Source organism: Manis javanica, chromosome 16 (assembly GCF_040802235.1).
Source record: "Manis javanica isolate MJ-LG chromosome 16, MJ_LKY, whole genome shotgun sequence".
Taxonomy (NCBI): domain Eukaryota; kingdom Metazoa; phylum Chordata; class Mammalia; order Pholidota; family Manidae; genus Manis; species Manis javanica.
In genome coordinates, this window is record NC_133171.1 from 38401080 (window position 1) to 38417618 (window position 16539).

The 16539-nt window shown below is 40.2% G+C and overlaps 1 protein-coding gene across 10 annotated transcripts in view; it reads left to right on the plus strand.

The window, feature by feature from the left end:
• Positions 1–16539, plus strand: part of PKHD1 (PKHD1 ciliary IPT domain containing fibrocystin/polyductin) — a 421695-nt gene that overhangs the window by 120509 nt on the left and 284647 nt on the right. For all 10 annotated transcript variants that reach the window (XR_012125992.1, XM_073224035.1, XM_073224036.1 and 7 more), the window contains one exon: positions 2221–2377. Coding sequence is in view for 9 of the 10 variants with exons in the window: in XM_073224035.1 (XP_073080136.1) it covers positions 2221–2377 (157 nt within the window). In the remaining variant the exon portion in view is untranslated. The remainder of the gene's footprint in view (positions 1–2220; positions 2378–16539) is intronic.

Consider the following 16539-nt stretch of genomic DNA (forward strand, 5'->3'; position numbering starts at 1 on the left):
TTTATTAATGGAAGACACCAGAATGGTCTTCCTTTGGCTCCTTGCGTACCTAATTAATGTCAAGTGCTCCAGGTCTTTCCACCATGGGGGTTGTGAGCCCTGGTTTTCCTTGTCATTCTGTAGCTGAGCTATGGTTCTGGCCCCTAGGTCAACGTCTCCTGAAGAGTAATGCTGCTGAGTTCTCCAAAGTTCTTACAGCTCATCTCACTGGCTTGCTCGTCTTCCTTAAGACCTTGAGTTTGAGGGGTTGGTTTGGAGGAAACGTCCTGGTTCCTTGGTGGGGGTGTTTCTCCCTCCCCTGTAGCTCTTGCTTCCAATTCATCCTCAAACTTTGATGCACACCTGCCATCTGAGGGATCATGAAAGTGGCAGAGCCCTGGGCCCCAGCTCCTGGTCTTCTGCTCGCACCTTTGGCACAGAGGGAATCTGCCCCTTAGAGAGCTGAGAAACCCTGCCTGCAACATCATCTTTAAAGTGAACGGATAGAATTTCTCTAGAGTCTTTCTGTTTCTGATCTTCTAGAAATCCAAGCTTTTAAAAAAATCCCTTTATGGTGGACTTGGTGCTGACAGTGCCGGTAATCCGGGTCACCTTCTCTTCAGTTGACTTTACCGTCTTTATATGGTCCAGTCCTTCCTACCTTCGCACCATTTCATTCCATCCTGGTTTCCTCCTATTCACCTTCCTTTCCTTTTTATGGGTTGTACAGAAGTGAATTAAAGGATTATTAGAAAGTATGTCTACCCTGTACTTAGCTTCATTCATATATATATATATATATATATATATATATATACACATATATACATATATATCCTCTCCTACTTTTGAGTCTATGGATGGTTGTCACAGGTACCTGGCTCATTAGCCTCTCACAGATTCTTCTTTCTGTGGTTCTGGGGCTGCTTGTATCCTGTTTTTACACTGGGATAGGTCACTCACTTGTTTCCTCCTTTGTCAGTGCAGAAAATGAATATATCCTGCCTTTCCTTGTCCCAATGCCTTGTTGGTGATTGGGTTGGGTGTACAGCTCAGGACTATTGAGCCGGGTCAGCACACTGTTCGAAAAAGTACTGGCTCTTTTGGCACACGTCTTCCCTTCTTCTCTCTCAGAAATACTCCAGGGTACTCTTCCCTATGCAGGTGTAGTTATTAGTATTATACACATGCCTTCCCTTCTTCATGAGCTTCTCCCATCTGCCTCTAACATCTCATGAGAGAAGCTTCCAGGCAGGTATCTCACGGGAACTCGGGCTCTGCTTAGTTGAAGTGTGAGCAGGAAGAACTGTGTGGAAACAGGTATCCACATGTTGTGGGTACTACCTTGAGGGAATCACCTTCTCTATTTTGATTTCATTATGTTGACAATAATTATAATTCCATAACCACACAAGACATTTAGATGCGTTCTTAGACTCTTGCATGAGCCAAATGCTGCTTTCTGTGATTTTTTTACATCCTTGTTTTGAAAAATGTGTGACTTCAGTATGACCATAAATTAGTAGGAAAGCTAAAAGTTCTGAGTTACGGTTGACTGGCTGGATAGGGAGGTGGCACTTCCTCCTCTGGGCATCTCCCAGGATTGCTTCTGCCCTTCAGTCAAAGGTTCTGGGTTATGTCCTGACATCAGCAGGCATTTTGCCTTTACATGGGCTTTTTTGATGCTGGTGAACCAAGCACAAAGGCAAAGGCAACAATATCCAAGAAGGCAGAGTGGAGGATGGATCTGAGCACTTGGAAAGAGCAATGTTCCTATAAAACAGAGACACTTGACAGTAAAGCCAGTGAAAAAGGATACCAATTACACAAAGCAAAATGCCACCCATCAAGGAGAACATTTTAATTCTCTCTGTTGTGGGCTATTTATGACTTTTTGTTCAAGACTCAATGCATGTCTTTAAAATTTAAAATAAAGAAATTGACCCCATTTGTTAGGTGCAGGGGGCCTGTCCTGGGAAAAAAAGAGGTAAGAAGACATTATCAGTATTTCATTGGAGAATTCCAGAGGCCAGGCACAGAGGCTCTTCAAATATAACTTTGCCCCTTGTGTATTTTTCCCTTTTTGAGTTGTTTGAGGAAGAGAGGAAGGCTAATTTTATTGAGACATTTAAAACCATATTTAAATTAATTGTAGTTTCACAGTGTCTGTTTCAATTGAGCGCCCGCACTGTCCTGCTTCAGGACAAAACAGAACAACAAGCGAACCAAACTCTTTTGCAGGGCGGCTTGCCTGTCCGGTTCTGCGGGAGGTGGTCGAGGGCTCACAGCTGGTTCCCTGGAAGAGTGCCACAAGATGGCGACAACGTCACGGTGGAGCGTGGCCAGTGGCTGCTGCTGGACGCCAACACGAGCATTCTCAACTTGCTGCACGTTAAAGGTTTGTGGAGTCTGAGCATCCGTGGTGGCATTATGACGTATCCTTCTATAACTTTTAGGGAGCAGGCGGCAGGGAGTTTTGGATAAGTTCCAGCGCTTGGTTGACCATTTATTCTCGGCCCCAGTTGAGATGTTATTATGAAAGTTAGAAGTGGTCAGAGGGCTCAAAATGAAAAAGCCCTTTCTTTTGACCCTAATAAGCACAGAGCTTGATTATTTCAATTTTTCAAATTTTCAAATGCAAGAGGTTAACAGTGTTAACAAAGAATATGCTTCTTTATTCAAGCACTTTGTAGTCATGCCTGTCCAGAGCAGCCCCCACAACATAGCAAAATGTTCTGAAATTGGTTAGTGCCTCTGCCTTTGAAATTTCCTGCCAAGAAAACAATGTCTTCCTGCTTTTACCATGTTGTGGTTTTGACTTCCTGGTCCCGTGGAAAGTCACATAAATAGGCTTCCTTATTGCAAAACTGGCCACATAGTTTTAAGGTCTGGGAGGTTGGAAGAGACTGAGAATTCAAATTTCAGCTCCTCTACCACATCACCAAGTGATGAAGTCAGTTTTGTGCATTTGTTACCATAGCTGTTAAATGAGCATAAAAGTCATTACCTATTTCAGAGACTGATAACAGGGAATGGTCAGGAAAATGACTGTTCCCTGGCAAATGCAAATGGCTTGGGAAATGTGATTAGTTATGGTATCTATAAAACTATACTAAACCATTCTTTACTAAAGACATGTTTAACACTTGCAAGAACATTTGTTCTTGTTCAAGTAAGATCATGGGCTACATGAGGGAAAATAAAATATTTGGAAGGGGACAAATTGATGCAATATTTATACCTGTCTCTTACAGATGGAATCAGGTTTTTCTGATATTACATTCTATATTCTGGAAGCTGCTTTTTTTCTTCTTCTAGGAATAAGGTGACATTTTCAGGCAAATCAGTTAATTAGTACCCTTTAGGAAAAATGGCCTGTCAGCTTGACCTGCTTTTGTGCTGTGTGTGTATGTGGAGGTATGTACATGTACGTGTGTGTGTGTGTGTGGCTAGTGGCTATTGAGAATGCTGACTTATTGACAGACAACAGCTACCTAAGTACTAGAAATGACAGGAAAATTATAGACTGAAGACTCCAGCTCAGAGAAAAGATGTTTTTTTGCAGTTTGCCAGTCTTTAACCAGGCTCCTCCCCATAGGAGTCAAATTCTTATGGAGGATAGGATGCCCTTTGGGTAGTCAAGGGTCTCGACATTATGTTGATGCAATTTGGGAGAAGTTTCCCAGATTAAAAATCTCGCTCAACTGAATTTTTGGATGTCCTATTAGTTGCAGGTAAGTATTCAGTTAGGTAATGGTGTTGATCAGGCAGAGACTAATGATAGGAGAAGAGGTATCGGAGGGAGAGCAAAGGGTAAGGAAAGGCAGGGACATGTGGAACGTACACTTAGCTTCTCACGCTTGGAGATTCCAAGATCCGAACAACTCAAATGCTTGCCCCAGCCTGTCACCTCCCAACAGTGGTTTTCCTTAATATTCCTGGCTCAGGTGGTATGTTGTTCAGAATAAGTTAACTAGGCTTGGAAAGGCAAGTTCTCATGCTGTGGAGAGGGAGAGAGAGGGAGTTATTTGAAGTATCCCCTCTCTCTCTTGGGGAGAAAGACCATTGGTAGGAATGTAGGAAGGTAGTGGACACTGGTTTTTGTACAAATAGGGTACGGAAGTTGTTGGCAGAGAGCAGAGTTTCCTAGAATGAAACTGTGAGACCTTTATCATTAAGATAATAGGTCATAGCTTCTGGAAAGAATGAGAACAGGAAAAGTACAGAGATCCAGGTTGATACCATAGATGACCTGTGAATGCTTATTGTGTAGCCAGGAACTCTGGGTAAGATACAAGAAAAAGTAAAGAATAATAATGTCTGTTATATGTATTATCATTAAAGAAACACTAGTAAGGAGGCAAAAAAGTCAGATTTCTAGTTCTAAAATATGGGATGCAGACAGTAAAGCAGAATATAGTCTAGAGTAATCAGGGTGTTGAGGATATAGGTTCTAATTGAATAGTGGAGAGGAAGTGAAGAGCATATCACGTGTGTCTGAGACAAGTTTTGATCATGTAGATATCAATATATGCATAGAATCTAAGTTTGAAAAACTTCCCCATCTCACTTATTAGAACTGCCCATGTCCAGTGGGCTCAAGCCAAAAACCTTGGAGGCATCCTAGATTTCTTTCCTTTTTTACATTCCATGACCAATCTATCAGTGAATCTTGTTGACTGGATCTTCAACTGTATCCTGTAGATCAGTATCTCCATTGGTACCAACCTAATCCTAATCAATGTAATTTTTGGCTGGGATCATTTCAGAAGGCGTCTTAAGTGGTCTGTGTTTCTAATTCGCTGCCTTCCTTAGTAGTAGAATCCCAGTTTTTATCTGGGGCAGCAATGCATCCAGCTAAAATTCTCTGTTTGCTGTCCTCTTTTGTAGTTGATATGGTCTTGTGGCTAAGAGCTAGCTATTGAGATATAAGGGGAAGTGTGGAACAGGAAATGTGGGAAATTTCCTAAGGTAGGAGTCCTGCCCTATTTGTCCCTCCTTCTTCCTATCCCTTGCTTCCTGGAATGTAAATGTGATAGCTACATTCTTAGCTGCCATTTTGGACCATGAGGAGAACTCATTAAGAATGGGGACAGAATGGAAGAATCTCAGGTCCCTGATGACTTCAGAGTCGTCCTATTAGCATGGCTACTGGGAATGCCCACCTTTAAGACACTTTTTTGTGATAGAAAAATGAGACTTCATGTGTTTAAGTCATTGGTGCTTGACTTTTATGCTATATGCTAAAATAAACCTCCAATAGTTTATTGTCCACAGTTTTAAAAAATATGTCATCTGTTACATTTTTCCTCAAACTCCCCCCAAATGGCTTCTCATTTCACTAGAAATACAGTCTAAAGCCCTTAGCATTAAGAAACCTCAGATCCTTTCATTAACCTTTTCCTCATTCACTCTGATCCAGGTCTCCTATGAATATACCAGCCATACACCTACCTCAGGGCCTTTGCACATAATGTCCTTTGCCTGGAATGTTCTTCCTCCAGATATTCATGTGGCTCACTTATTTCATTTGCTCTTTGACAAAATGTCAACTTATCAGAGAGGTCTGGCTGGCAATTGTTTTTATTTTTTGAAATGCAACCATTCCCTATCATTGTCTATCCTTTTATTTTGCTTTACTTATCTTCATAGTGCATATTACCAAATGACATACTATCAATTTACTTGTTTGTTTACAGACTATTTCCTATGCTACGGTAAGCTCAGAAAGGCAAAGAACTTCACCAATTTAATCACTACTGTCTCTTCAGTGTCTAGGACACTGATTATATGTTGATGGTTGAATGAATGGACAAGTAAAATTGTGTCGAATTCAGGTCCTGGATGAAATTTAAGAAGCGTAATTTTTAAACTCTTGCTGTCTTATATATCATTTCTCCTAACTAATTTACTTTTATTGTCCTTAGTTCTCACTGATAAATATACATACATATATAATATATGTCTACATATGTGTATATATGTGCTCACATATGCATATGCATACACACATACACATAAATACACACATTTACATACACATGCATATACACACACACATATACTTACACATACAAATATATCATTATGAGTTGTTAGGATTATAAATCCATTGTCAAGTTGTTTTTCTGTTTCTAAATGGTGTTTGAAACTGGAGAAGGAGGACAGCTCTCAAGTATCTTCTTACCATAGCATGGCTCTGCATCTCTGATGTCTTCTCTTGGTCTACAATATGTGCAAAAGCATTTGAAGGATAGTAAAAAGCTATTCAAATATGAGATTGAATCATTATCACCATTATCATCAACAACAAGTCATTCTCTGAGTCTCTGTTACTATCTTTTTCATATCCATTCATGGTTTCAGAGAAATAGCTGAGAGGAATTTTTTTTTTCTTTTTCTGATACCATCTATGGGCTGAGATAAAGCATGAAAAATTTCAAGCCAAAAAAATAATTTCTTTGAAAGATTTAACAAAATATAAAGTATTATAGTGGAAGTACTTGCCCAGCTATTTCTACAGTATTATAAAGATTGTATTCCACGTGAAGTATGTACACACTTTGAAAGGATTAGTGCTAAGTAAAAGTGAAACGAGATCAGTTAAGAACAACATTTAGAACTACTTTATGAAAATTTTGTATTTTCCATGTAATTTTCCCATGCGTGGAAGCCAGCGTCCTAATACAAAGAGGACAAGGCTTCCACATCAGGAAAACAAATACTTAGATGTGTGGCCCTCTAGGGTCTTGAACTCTCTGAGGCTTACTTATCTTTCCACCTGTAAGCAAATTTGACTTTTTTTTTGTCTTAAGAATACAGCTTACATAGTAGTAAAGATAATTAAAAGTTTCTTTGAGGCATTTGGGAAACGGCACCAGAGACAAAGTTTTCACCATTATTTCTGATACTGTATGTACTGATTTCTGAACTTTATTGAAAAATGGCAGATTATTTTGTGACCATAAGAGCTTCAGCTATATTTATTATTACTTTACCTTAATTAGCAAAATATCCATAACTTTTATTTACTAACCATCTCCATTTCTTTCCTCCATTCCTTCCTTCCTCCTTTTTTTAAAAAAATTAGGAGATACCATTAAACACAGAAAAGAATTAAAACCCAATTAGTTAATACTAATGAGCTGGGATGGAAATAGGCATATTGCCTTCATTTAATTAATTATGTGTTTTGTTCTTTTTGTTAAGGTGCCTAATGGCCATAAGCATCACTGAATTAAAATTTATTATTTTATTGCAACTAATTGTGATGAGCCACAATAATAGAAAAGGAACATTACCCTCTTGTCAGAACCATTATGCATCCTGGGCAAGGATCTTGGGCTTGTGGTCTGTAGCTGGGGAAGCATTTCATATTTTCTGAATGAAGCAATGCATCTCTCTATTCTGGTGGTCAAGCGCTTGACCTGGAGTGGCCTAGAGATAGTGATCACGAAAAGGTCAGCGGGGGAGGCTGAATTTTAGAAACTCCTCTTCCCTTGGTGTGGGGGTTTCAAAGGAAGACATTTTGTAGTTTCTTACTACTTCCAAGGTCATCACTTTAAAATGCTTGAGCAGAAACTTGTTTCCAGTCTCTATTGCTGCTTAATAGTGCACTGGTCTTCCTTTAATATGATTTTCTATTTCTTGGTCTACGGGTGGATACCAAAGTAGTTAAGTGGTTGGTAGGCTTTTGAGTCAGGAAGACCTGAGTCTGAATCTGAGCTACTTCTTCCCATCCCTGGGATGTTGGGCAAGTTGCGGAGGTACCATAAACCTCCCATTTCTCCCTAGGGTCATGCCTGTTGTAATGACAGCAGCAATAACAATGATGGCTAACATTTCTTGTTTGCAATTGAATGGCAAGACTGCAATGTTATCACCCAACTCACATAGAGTTTTGAGTATTAAATGAGGGAATATGTGTAAAGTCCTTAGCAGAGGGTCTAGTCTAGACTACGCACTCAATTAATGTTAGTTAGGTGTTTTTGGACTGATAGGGCTAACGGAAGAGATGGTTGAATATTAGGCTTAAGTAGCAATTTTGTTGACAAGTAGTGGCTGCTTCTATGTACAAAGCAAACAGGATTACTGAACTAGCTGGGTAATAAAGATGTTGAATTGCTTTTCCTCTGTTATCTTCAGAATGCATATTGAAGTGTTTTTCTCTTTACAGTAAGAGAGGGAAGGATACTGAGGTGCAAGTAGCAGAGTCTATCCACTAGGCTGCCTCTGTCCTCCTTGGTATTTTGACTTCATGGGAGTGTGATTTTATGGTGCTATTTGGAATATGGTTTTATTTTATCCAAATTTATTTTAGTCCATGATTTTGAGAATCTTATTTGGGAGTTCTGTGGCATACAGATGCATATCCTTGGCTTCATGAGATGAGACAAATGCTCTTGACACACTATCAAGTTCACTGTAGAGTTTCTGATCCTTGGCAAGGGTTTGCAGATTTCAGAGTGAGATATTAATTTCTGTACCCAGCACAGCCTTTTTAATCCCAGGGATTATCTATTTGAATCAAATAGTTACCTTCTAGTTAGTACCCAACAGCCTCAGTTTCAGCAGGTGCATGCCTCAGATAATGCTTCACAAGGGATGCTATGAGGCAGGACTTCCCTGGGACATTGCCTGTGGTTTCACTACGGATCAGGTCCGTGTGAGTCACTGGGAAGATTATCCTATGCCTACACTTTCAACACTTCACAGATACCAGTATGGATTTAAAGGGAATCCATGTGAAGGCAGGCTTCACATGATCAAATGAAATATTCTGTGAACATTTCTTTCTTACTCTCGTAACTATGTAGTGTCTTGGTCAACATGAGAGGGTTTTTTGGGCTGGTAAAATTTGTTGCAAATTGGTAAATGTAAAATAATTTTTCTGCAGGTTGCTGTAAAAGGAGACTGACTAAACTGCCTCCTTTCTCAATTGAAATTTAGCCACCCTTCAAGGCAGAAGATGACCTGATTATGTATAGACAATGTAACAAGTTTGACTCACTGCAGTTTAGTTAGCAAACCGGTGGGCTTGAGTTCCAATCTTGGTGCAGCCACAGACTCTCCCGTGGCTTTGGGGAAGGCACTTGCCTTCAAATCAAAGCACAAAATGGAAATGATGGTGATTTCCTTCCTTTTGTAGGAGGGGAGTGGCTTGTACAAACCTCTATTGGATGTTAATGTTGTGTATGCAACCCTGAGGAAGAAATGTAGTAAAGGAGTCAGTAAAATTTCTTCTTGTATTTTCAAGAATGGTGTTCCAGAAGGGACTGGGCTGTGCAGTAGTTTAAAGGGGAAACCTATTGAAGAAGTCAGCATCCAAAAGAAATAACCTGTTTATCTTGAAATCCACTCTTTACTACCAATGCCTTATATGTCTCCATCCGTCAGTCTTTTCTTGGTGACTACAAATTTAATGTTAGGATGTGTTTGGTAACTCCCTCTATCTTTAGGGAAGGTGCAATGTAGTCTATAAGCTTAAGAAAGCAAGAGCCAGGTCTGGTTTTGCTCACCTTTATATTCCCAGGACTAGTATATCTCCAGGCATGTAGTAGGTGTTCAAATAATTGTTGAATGAATAAACTAATGAATGAATTGCTGACCTAAAGGGACTGATTCATGTTAGTTGTAAATTTCTCTATAATTAGAGTCTTTCCTGGTATCCTTAAATGTTAGTGGATTAGTCCAGACAGGGACCAATTTCATTTACTATTTGTGTATCAGGAGACCAGAGACAAAGGCTCTTTAATGTGGGGGACACTTGGCTCTGAAACTCTTTATTTTTCCCAGTCAGACAATGGCTTACATTATTTACCTCCAGAGAACAGTCCCAGACACACTTGATTAGCCTTAAATGAAAGATAAGCCATTGCTGTGAGAAAGGACATGCTTTCAATAGATGGGCAGACAGACAGATAGATAGATATTAAACAATTTACAGTTTTATGTCTTGACAACTTGGATATTGTAACATGAAAAATGCTATCAAAGGGACCAGTCTCTTCCTAGCCAAAAGATATAATATTTTCAGTAACAAAAGATAAATGTCTCAAACTTCCTACTTAAAACCCTTCATTGGCTTTCCATTAGCCTTAAAGATCAGGTCTAAACTCCTTAATATGGTTTTACAGGATCCTTCAGGACGTGGTCTCTCCTTACCTCTCTACCTCATTTGTTGATTAATGGTTTCCACGTCCTGCTTATCCAGACTGGGAGTGGAGTTAGAAATCTGGAATGCTTCTGTATCTGAGAGTCTTGTGCAGATTAATATATATATTAGATACCAAGCATTTTATTACTTACTTTTTTATGTACTGTAATATTCCTGGGGGTGAGGTAAAGGTAGAAAGTATTTTCATTTTTTAAATAAATAATTACTAGGAGGAAATAATTTATCATTTCTCAAACTATTGTGCTAGTGCCAAATTATGTTTACAGTATGAAGAGAATTGTATTTGGAATCTTTCTAATAAGCAGATTACTCAGAGAAATGTATCAAATTGCAGGGCTAGTAAAAAATGTGATTGGGTCCATTTGAATTGAACTTGATAAAGAAAAGGAAGGAGAATGAATGAGTGACTTGGTAGCTAGGCAGATTTCTACCTACATGGCACAGACTTTGAGGAAAAGATTGGTTTTTGTGTGTGTGTGCATGTGCGTGTGCGTGTGTGTGTATGTGTTGGTCTTTTCTGTTTCTCCTTACAGATAGCTATCCTTCTGAAGTCTTAAGTGACTTTTTGGAAATCCATGAAACAGCTGAGGGCCTTGAGCACTTAAATGCCAGAAGCTTTGTTGGTAAAAGGAAGTAATGATATTCTGTAGGTAGAGAGGAAATCAAGGTTTAGTTAAGTAGTAATTGGTAACAGGAGCTGTAGTGACAAAGGCATTATTTGTATCTCAGAGTTTGAGTTCCTTTCAATATTTCTATATATAGAACATATTCCACAAATATGTTTACACTTTGTAATCAGTATAGAGTTAATTCATGTATAAGGCTAATCTAAAGAGTTTTATGTTTTATAGAAAAAGTAAAAGCCTGAGTCACAATCTTTATTTTCTTTCTCAGTTATCAGTCAAGTTGGCTAATTCCCTAAAACCAGGGTATTTCTATTCACCTGGAGCAATTAAACATCACCCTGACCTTGTGGAAGTGGAGGATGGATTTCATACATTTTTATTTTAGCACCTAGAGGATAGGCTAGAAAATAACAAATGTTGGTTGAATGATGAAGTGAGTGAGTCTGTGGTTCCAGCCTGGTACTTTTCACCCTGTTTTAGAAGATAGCAAATGGCACAGGACTGAGAACACCTAAAGCAATAGGCTCATCTTCCTTAAGCCATGGTTCTCCAAGTGTGGTCCTCAGTTAGGAGTGTTAGCATCACCTGGGAACTTGCTAGAAATGCAAACTTTGGAGCTCCACAGGAAACCTACCTGGGGGGTAAGGCCCACCCATCTGTTTTAAGACCTCCAGACGATTTGCATGCATGCTCAAGTTTGAGAACTACTAGCCTGAAACATTAAAGGGAACCATATAGAATTGTCAGGAGTGGAAGCCAGTTAACCTGGCCCAGCTACCCTGTTTCGAAGGACTATGTGACCCTTTGTAAAGCACAGGAAAACTTGGCTAGCCACCCTGAATAGGCCTAGCCTGAGTATGGCATTTTTAGTTAGATGCAGTTCTCTAACCTGCCAGGGAAATAGCTGATGAAAAGATTTCTCCCAACTGTTATTCTTTGTGGCTTTGAGTCAGTGATTTTATTTATATGTTTTTTTTCTCCTTTACATTGCCCATTTGACTGTAGTACTGGGCTAATTAAGGAATTAGTATGTGGCATCCATTTCAGGGAGGTGTGTGATGCTTTTCCTGCATCCTGAGAACATTTTTGCAAACACTTTCTAGTTCATATTTTCTTTTTTTAATCAGGCAGAGCCATTACAATTAAAATACCATTAAAGTGATTCTGGCAAGTATTGCAATAAGCATGTTTTTTAATTAAAGGAAGAATAGGGGGATGCATAAGCAGCATCAGCTAAAGGGGAAATTTTCATCTGATATCTATTTTAATTGAAATGAAAAAAAAATCAGGAAAAGTAGCATCAGCAGCCTGTGCCTGTCTGTGTGTGGCTCATTCCCAGGTTGCCAGGCTTAGGTGTTCTGTGCTTGATTAATCAGTAGCCAGCCAGAGAGTCCATTCTCTCTGCCCCCAGTCCTTAAAGGCTGATTTATGCCTCACATCCCCCATGAATACGTGAGGGCTCAGGCATCTATTTCCTGAGCTGCTGGTGGATAGGATTGTGGAGCGTGCACTGAGCTCTTGGGGGCTCTCGTTTGCCAGCCAAATTGATTTTCCGCCTTTCTGGCCGGGGACAAGCCCACCTCGAAGGCTTCCAGGCTCTGCTCCAGTGGATCAGGCACGAGGCTAATCCGGATCTTGCCAACAAAGGAAGCTGTGTGCATCCCCAACACAACGCAGCCTCCGGGCTGTGGCTGCCTCCACTAAATGTGACTCTTCTGTCCTCCTTCACCTCCTCCTCATGCCCACCTCCCCATGGGGTGAGGCAGTGTACCCCGACTGGGCCCCATCGCTCAGCCAGCGCTCCCTCAGGCAGAGGAGCGTCTGCCCATCCTGAATGGATGGTCGTTCACGATTCTGCAGGGAAAGAGAATTCCACGCAGGCTTCCCCATCCGTTTGGCTCTTCAACCATCGGAAAGGTGATCAGATACAGGCTTCTAAACCTTTTAAGGATCGCTCAGGGTTGACACAAAAAAATGGATGGAGGTCAATCAATATAGATAAGTAAATTGGATAATATACATCTAAAATTTCAGGTAGTTTAAACTTACAGCAAATGAATTTTCTAGTTTGAGATATACACTGATCTAATTGATTGGGGTCCTTAGATTCCCTCCCTGGATCTTGCCTCCCTTCATGTCTGGCTTACCCTCTGCTTAAAACTGGAGTCATTCTCCCTGGGTTCATTTCATCACCGGGAACTCATGCCCTAACCAAACACATCCTTACTCTGTACTCTTTGACCCCTGAGCCTCCTGAAAATGACATTAAGGGGTTGCCATCTTCATCTACCACCTTCACAGCTCTTAAAGCTCTTCCTAGAGCTCATGTTGCTACAAGTCTCCAGTTTTCCCCCTAATTCATCTAATTCCCTGACCTGTGTTCAAGAATCTTGCTACTCTCTCTCCTTACTCTAGTCTTTAAACATTAATATTTGACAGTTTATTCCCCTGTGTCTCTTCTGTTCTCATTGCACATGTTTTCCTTGAGAGACCTCATTCACTTCCACAACTTCAACTCTTATTTATTCATTCAGCAAGTATTTAATTAGCACTTGCCAAGTTCCCCATGTGCCAGGCACTGTTCTAAGCTCAGGGGTATGGCTGTGAGGGCAACTGACCAGATTTCTTGCTCTCGTGGAATTTATCTCTATAAGGAAATGAGTTAAGTAAGAAAATTACGGGGTTTTTTTTTTTGTTTGTTTGTTTCTTGTTGTTGTTAAATGTGCTGAGCAGCACGGAGAAAAATGCATCAGGGTGTGGGTAGGGAGTTTAGTGTTGATTGGTTGGGGCCTGCACACAGTGGGATATGGAATGGTAAGAAGTAGAAGTAACAATGGTGGTTGATTGATTTTTACAAAAGCACCCAAGATCATTTGTAGGATTGTGGGGATATTTTGAAGGAAGAATGCACAAAATGTCCTGGAGGCTTGGTTGTGGTGTGAGAGAGAGTGAAAGTTATTGCTAGGATTTTCAGCCCGAACAACTGGAAGGGTGGAGTTGCCATGTATGGATATGGGAGGGACTGTGGGCTGATCTGTGGGGCAAGACAAAGAGTTCATGTTTTGGACATGCTATGTTGAGAGGCCCGTGTGGCACCCAAGCAGAGCTGTTGAGTAGCAGTTCCGTATGAGTCTGGAACTGCGGGCAGAGGTGGGCCCAGAAAATCTAAATTTGGGAGTCATTAGCAATTAGCATATGACGGTTTTTTTAAAACCTTAAGACAAGATGAGAGAACAGGCTGGTGGTTGGTTGCCATAGGAGAGGGGGAAGCAGGGGTGGGCAAAATAGGTGAAGCTAATGAACAGGTACAAACTTCCAATTATGAAATAAATATGTCATAGGGATGAAAGTATAACATACAGGATATAGTCAATAATATTGTAATATCTTTGCATGTACCAGATGGTAACTATACTTATTGTGCTGAGCATTTAATAGTATATGCAATCATTGAATCATTATTGTACACCTGAAACCAATACAGTATTGTATATCAACTATATTTCGTTAAAAAAAAAGATGAGACAACCAAAGTGGTGTGCATTGAATAAGAAAGGTGTCGGAAGGACCAAGTCCTGGGACACTCCATGTATCAATGGTTGGGACAGTCGGGAGGCAGCAGACAGAGGAGGCTGAGAGGGGAGGCCTGGGAGGTCAGGAGGAAAACCAAGCACACAGTGCTAGCAAGTGAGGGAGGGAGTTTCAAGAAAGAAGAGATGACCAAGTGTATCAAACGCTGCTGGCCATTCAGGAAAGGGGATTGCTGACAGCACTGAGCCTTGGGTTCAGCAATGCGGATGCCATCTGTGACCCTGAGAGCACCAGTTTTGATGGACCTGTCAGGCAAAAGCCCAACTAAGAAGAGTACAAGAGGGTGGAGGGAAAGAATTGAAGATAGAAGGTACAGCCAGCTCTTTTGAAAAGTCTTATGGTATGTTCAAATTTTTCTGCCCTAAATTTTTTTCTGTTAAGGGGGAAGATAGCTAAAGCTGTGTGTTTGTTTTTCTTCACACACACATGACAAATCATTCTGATGTTATTACAGAGGATGTCTAATTGCAAGGTTAGCTAAAAGTAGGTTTTGATGGACTTTGCAAACATAAGCTAGCTCCTTAAAGTCTCTTTTGTTTCCGTTTAAAAGAAATAAAAGAGATGTTTAATGGGAAGAAGTGATTACATATAGAAAGTTGTGTTCATTTATTTATTTTAGAGGGGAACTAACAATAATGATGGTTGATTGATTTTTATAAAATTACCCAAGGTCACTTGTGGGACATACTCAGCTTTCATGAACAGTCATAACAAGCAATTTAAGGGTCACAGCCAAAGGCTGATTTCAGCCCTGTTCTTTATTTCAGCTTTCAGAAATGTGGTCAAGCTCTATAAAGTGGAGAAATAAAGTCCTCCCACTGCCCTCCCATACTCAAGTAACTATCCTTTAAAGCAGCCCACTATATATTTGTTTTCAGCTACTAAATTGTGAGGATGAAGCTCTTGGAGCTTTGATCAAGCTAAGATTACATATAAACTTTACATTCTTTCACACCAAGAAGTTTTCACTTTGGTTGTCACTCATAGTGATTTCGATCAAAAATAGCTGAATTCCTCATCAAACTCTCTTCTTAATTTCCCTGGCTTTCCTGATACTTTCCACTGCTTAAGTGAGGAGGGAAGGCTCCTTCGCTGAGAATGACAATTATCACATAAATTAATTATTCCCATTTTTAGATCCGCCGGACTCTTGCTGCACACAAATCATTCATTTTCTTTGGGCTGAGCTTTTCTCCCTTCATGACCATCTTTATTAGTTGCCATCCATACATGAGGTTTTAAATTTTCTACCAATTTTTTCAGTGTATGGAATATTTTTCTTGATGGTACAAGAGACAAAACTCACGTTTATAAATTTACCTGCTGATCCTTGTAATCTGCCTCAAACTCTTTTTGGAGTGAGGCGAGGTTATCTCTACACTAACAAAATTCAAGTAAACCATATATAAACAAGCCATAGGCAAGCTTACTTAGGTTAATATGTGTTTTCCTTAAATGAACTGTGATAATCCTAATTAATGAAAAATCTGTCTGGGAGGGTTTGCAGAAGTGAATAGAATGTGAGCTTTTCTGTCAGGATCTAATGCTTTCCCATCGTCTTATTTGGATTCCTGACTGTGCGTGTAATACTTTTTCTCAAGTGAAATTCAGAGTGTGCTGTAGCATTAGGCAGTATCAGGAACACACGAGCTCCAGGTCCCCACCAATGTTAAATGCACGTCTGAGTGCCTTCTTGCAGGTGTAGATGTCCAGCACTCTCGGGCTGGCGGGAGCATCAGTGAATGCATGATTCTGCTCCACACATCACTGCTGAGGAAGCGGATCATCCGTAGGCACTGAGTAGAGCAGATTTGGAAACCGAGGAACCTGAGTTCCAGCAGTTTTGTGGGATTTACTCAGAGTCCTCAGTTCTGTACCTTGTCTCCACCATTTGCTCATCAAGGCCAATTGAGATTTCCTAACTATTTATAATGCAGAGTCCTGCCATGCCCATCTATGGTCCACTTGCTGAAGATAATTAATTGGGGGCATTAATGACATGTGGCTGCGAGTGAAAAGGCTTTAGTAAACATACCAATTGTGGCCTCTACCACAGGTGACACTTCTTCCCTTTGCCCACAGTGGGATTCATTATTATTATTGCATCTGAACTGATGACTCTTGTCACTGTAATGACAATGGAAGGGAAAATTAAAGTCGTAATTG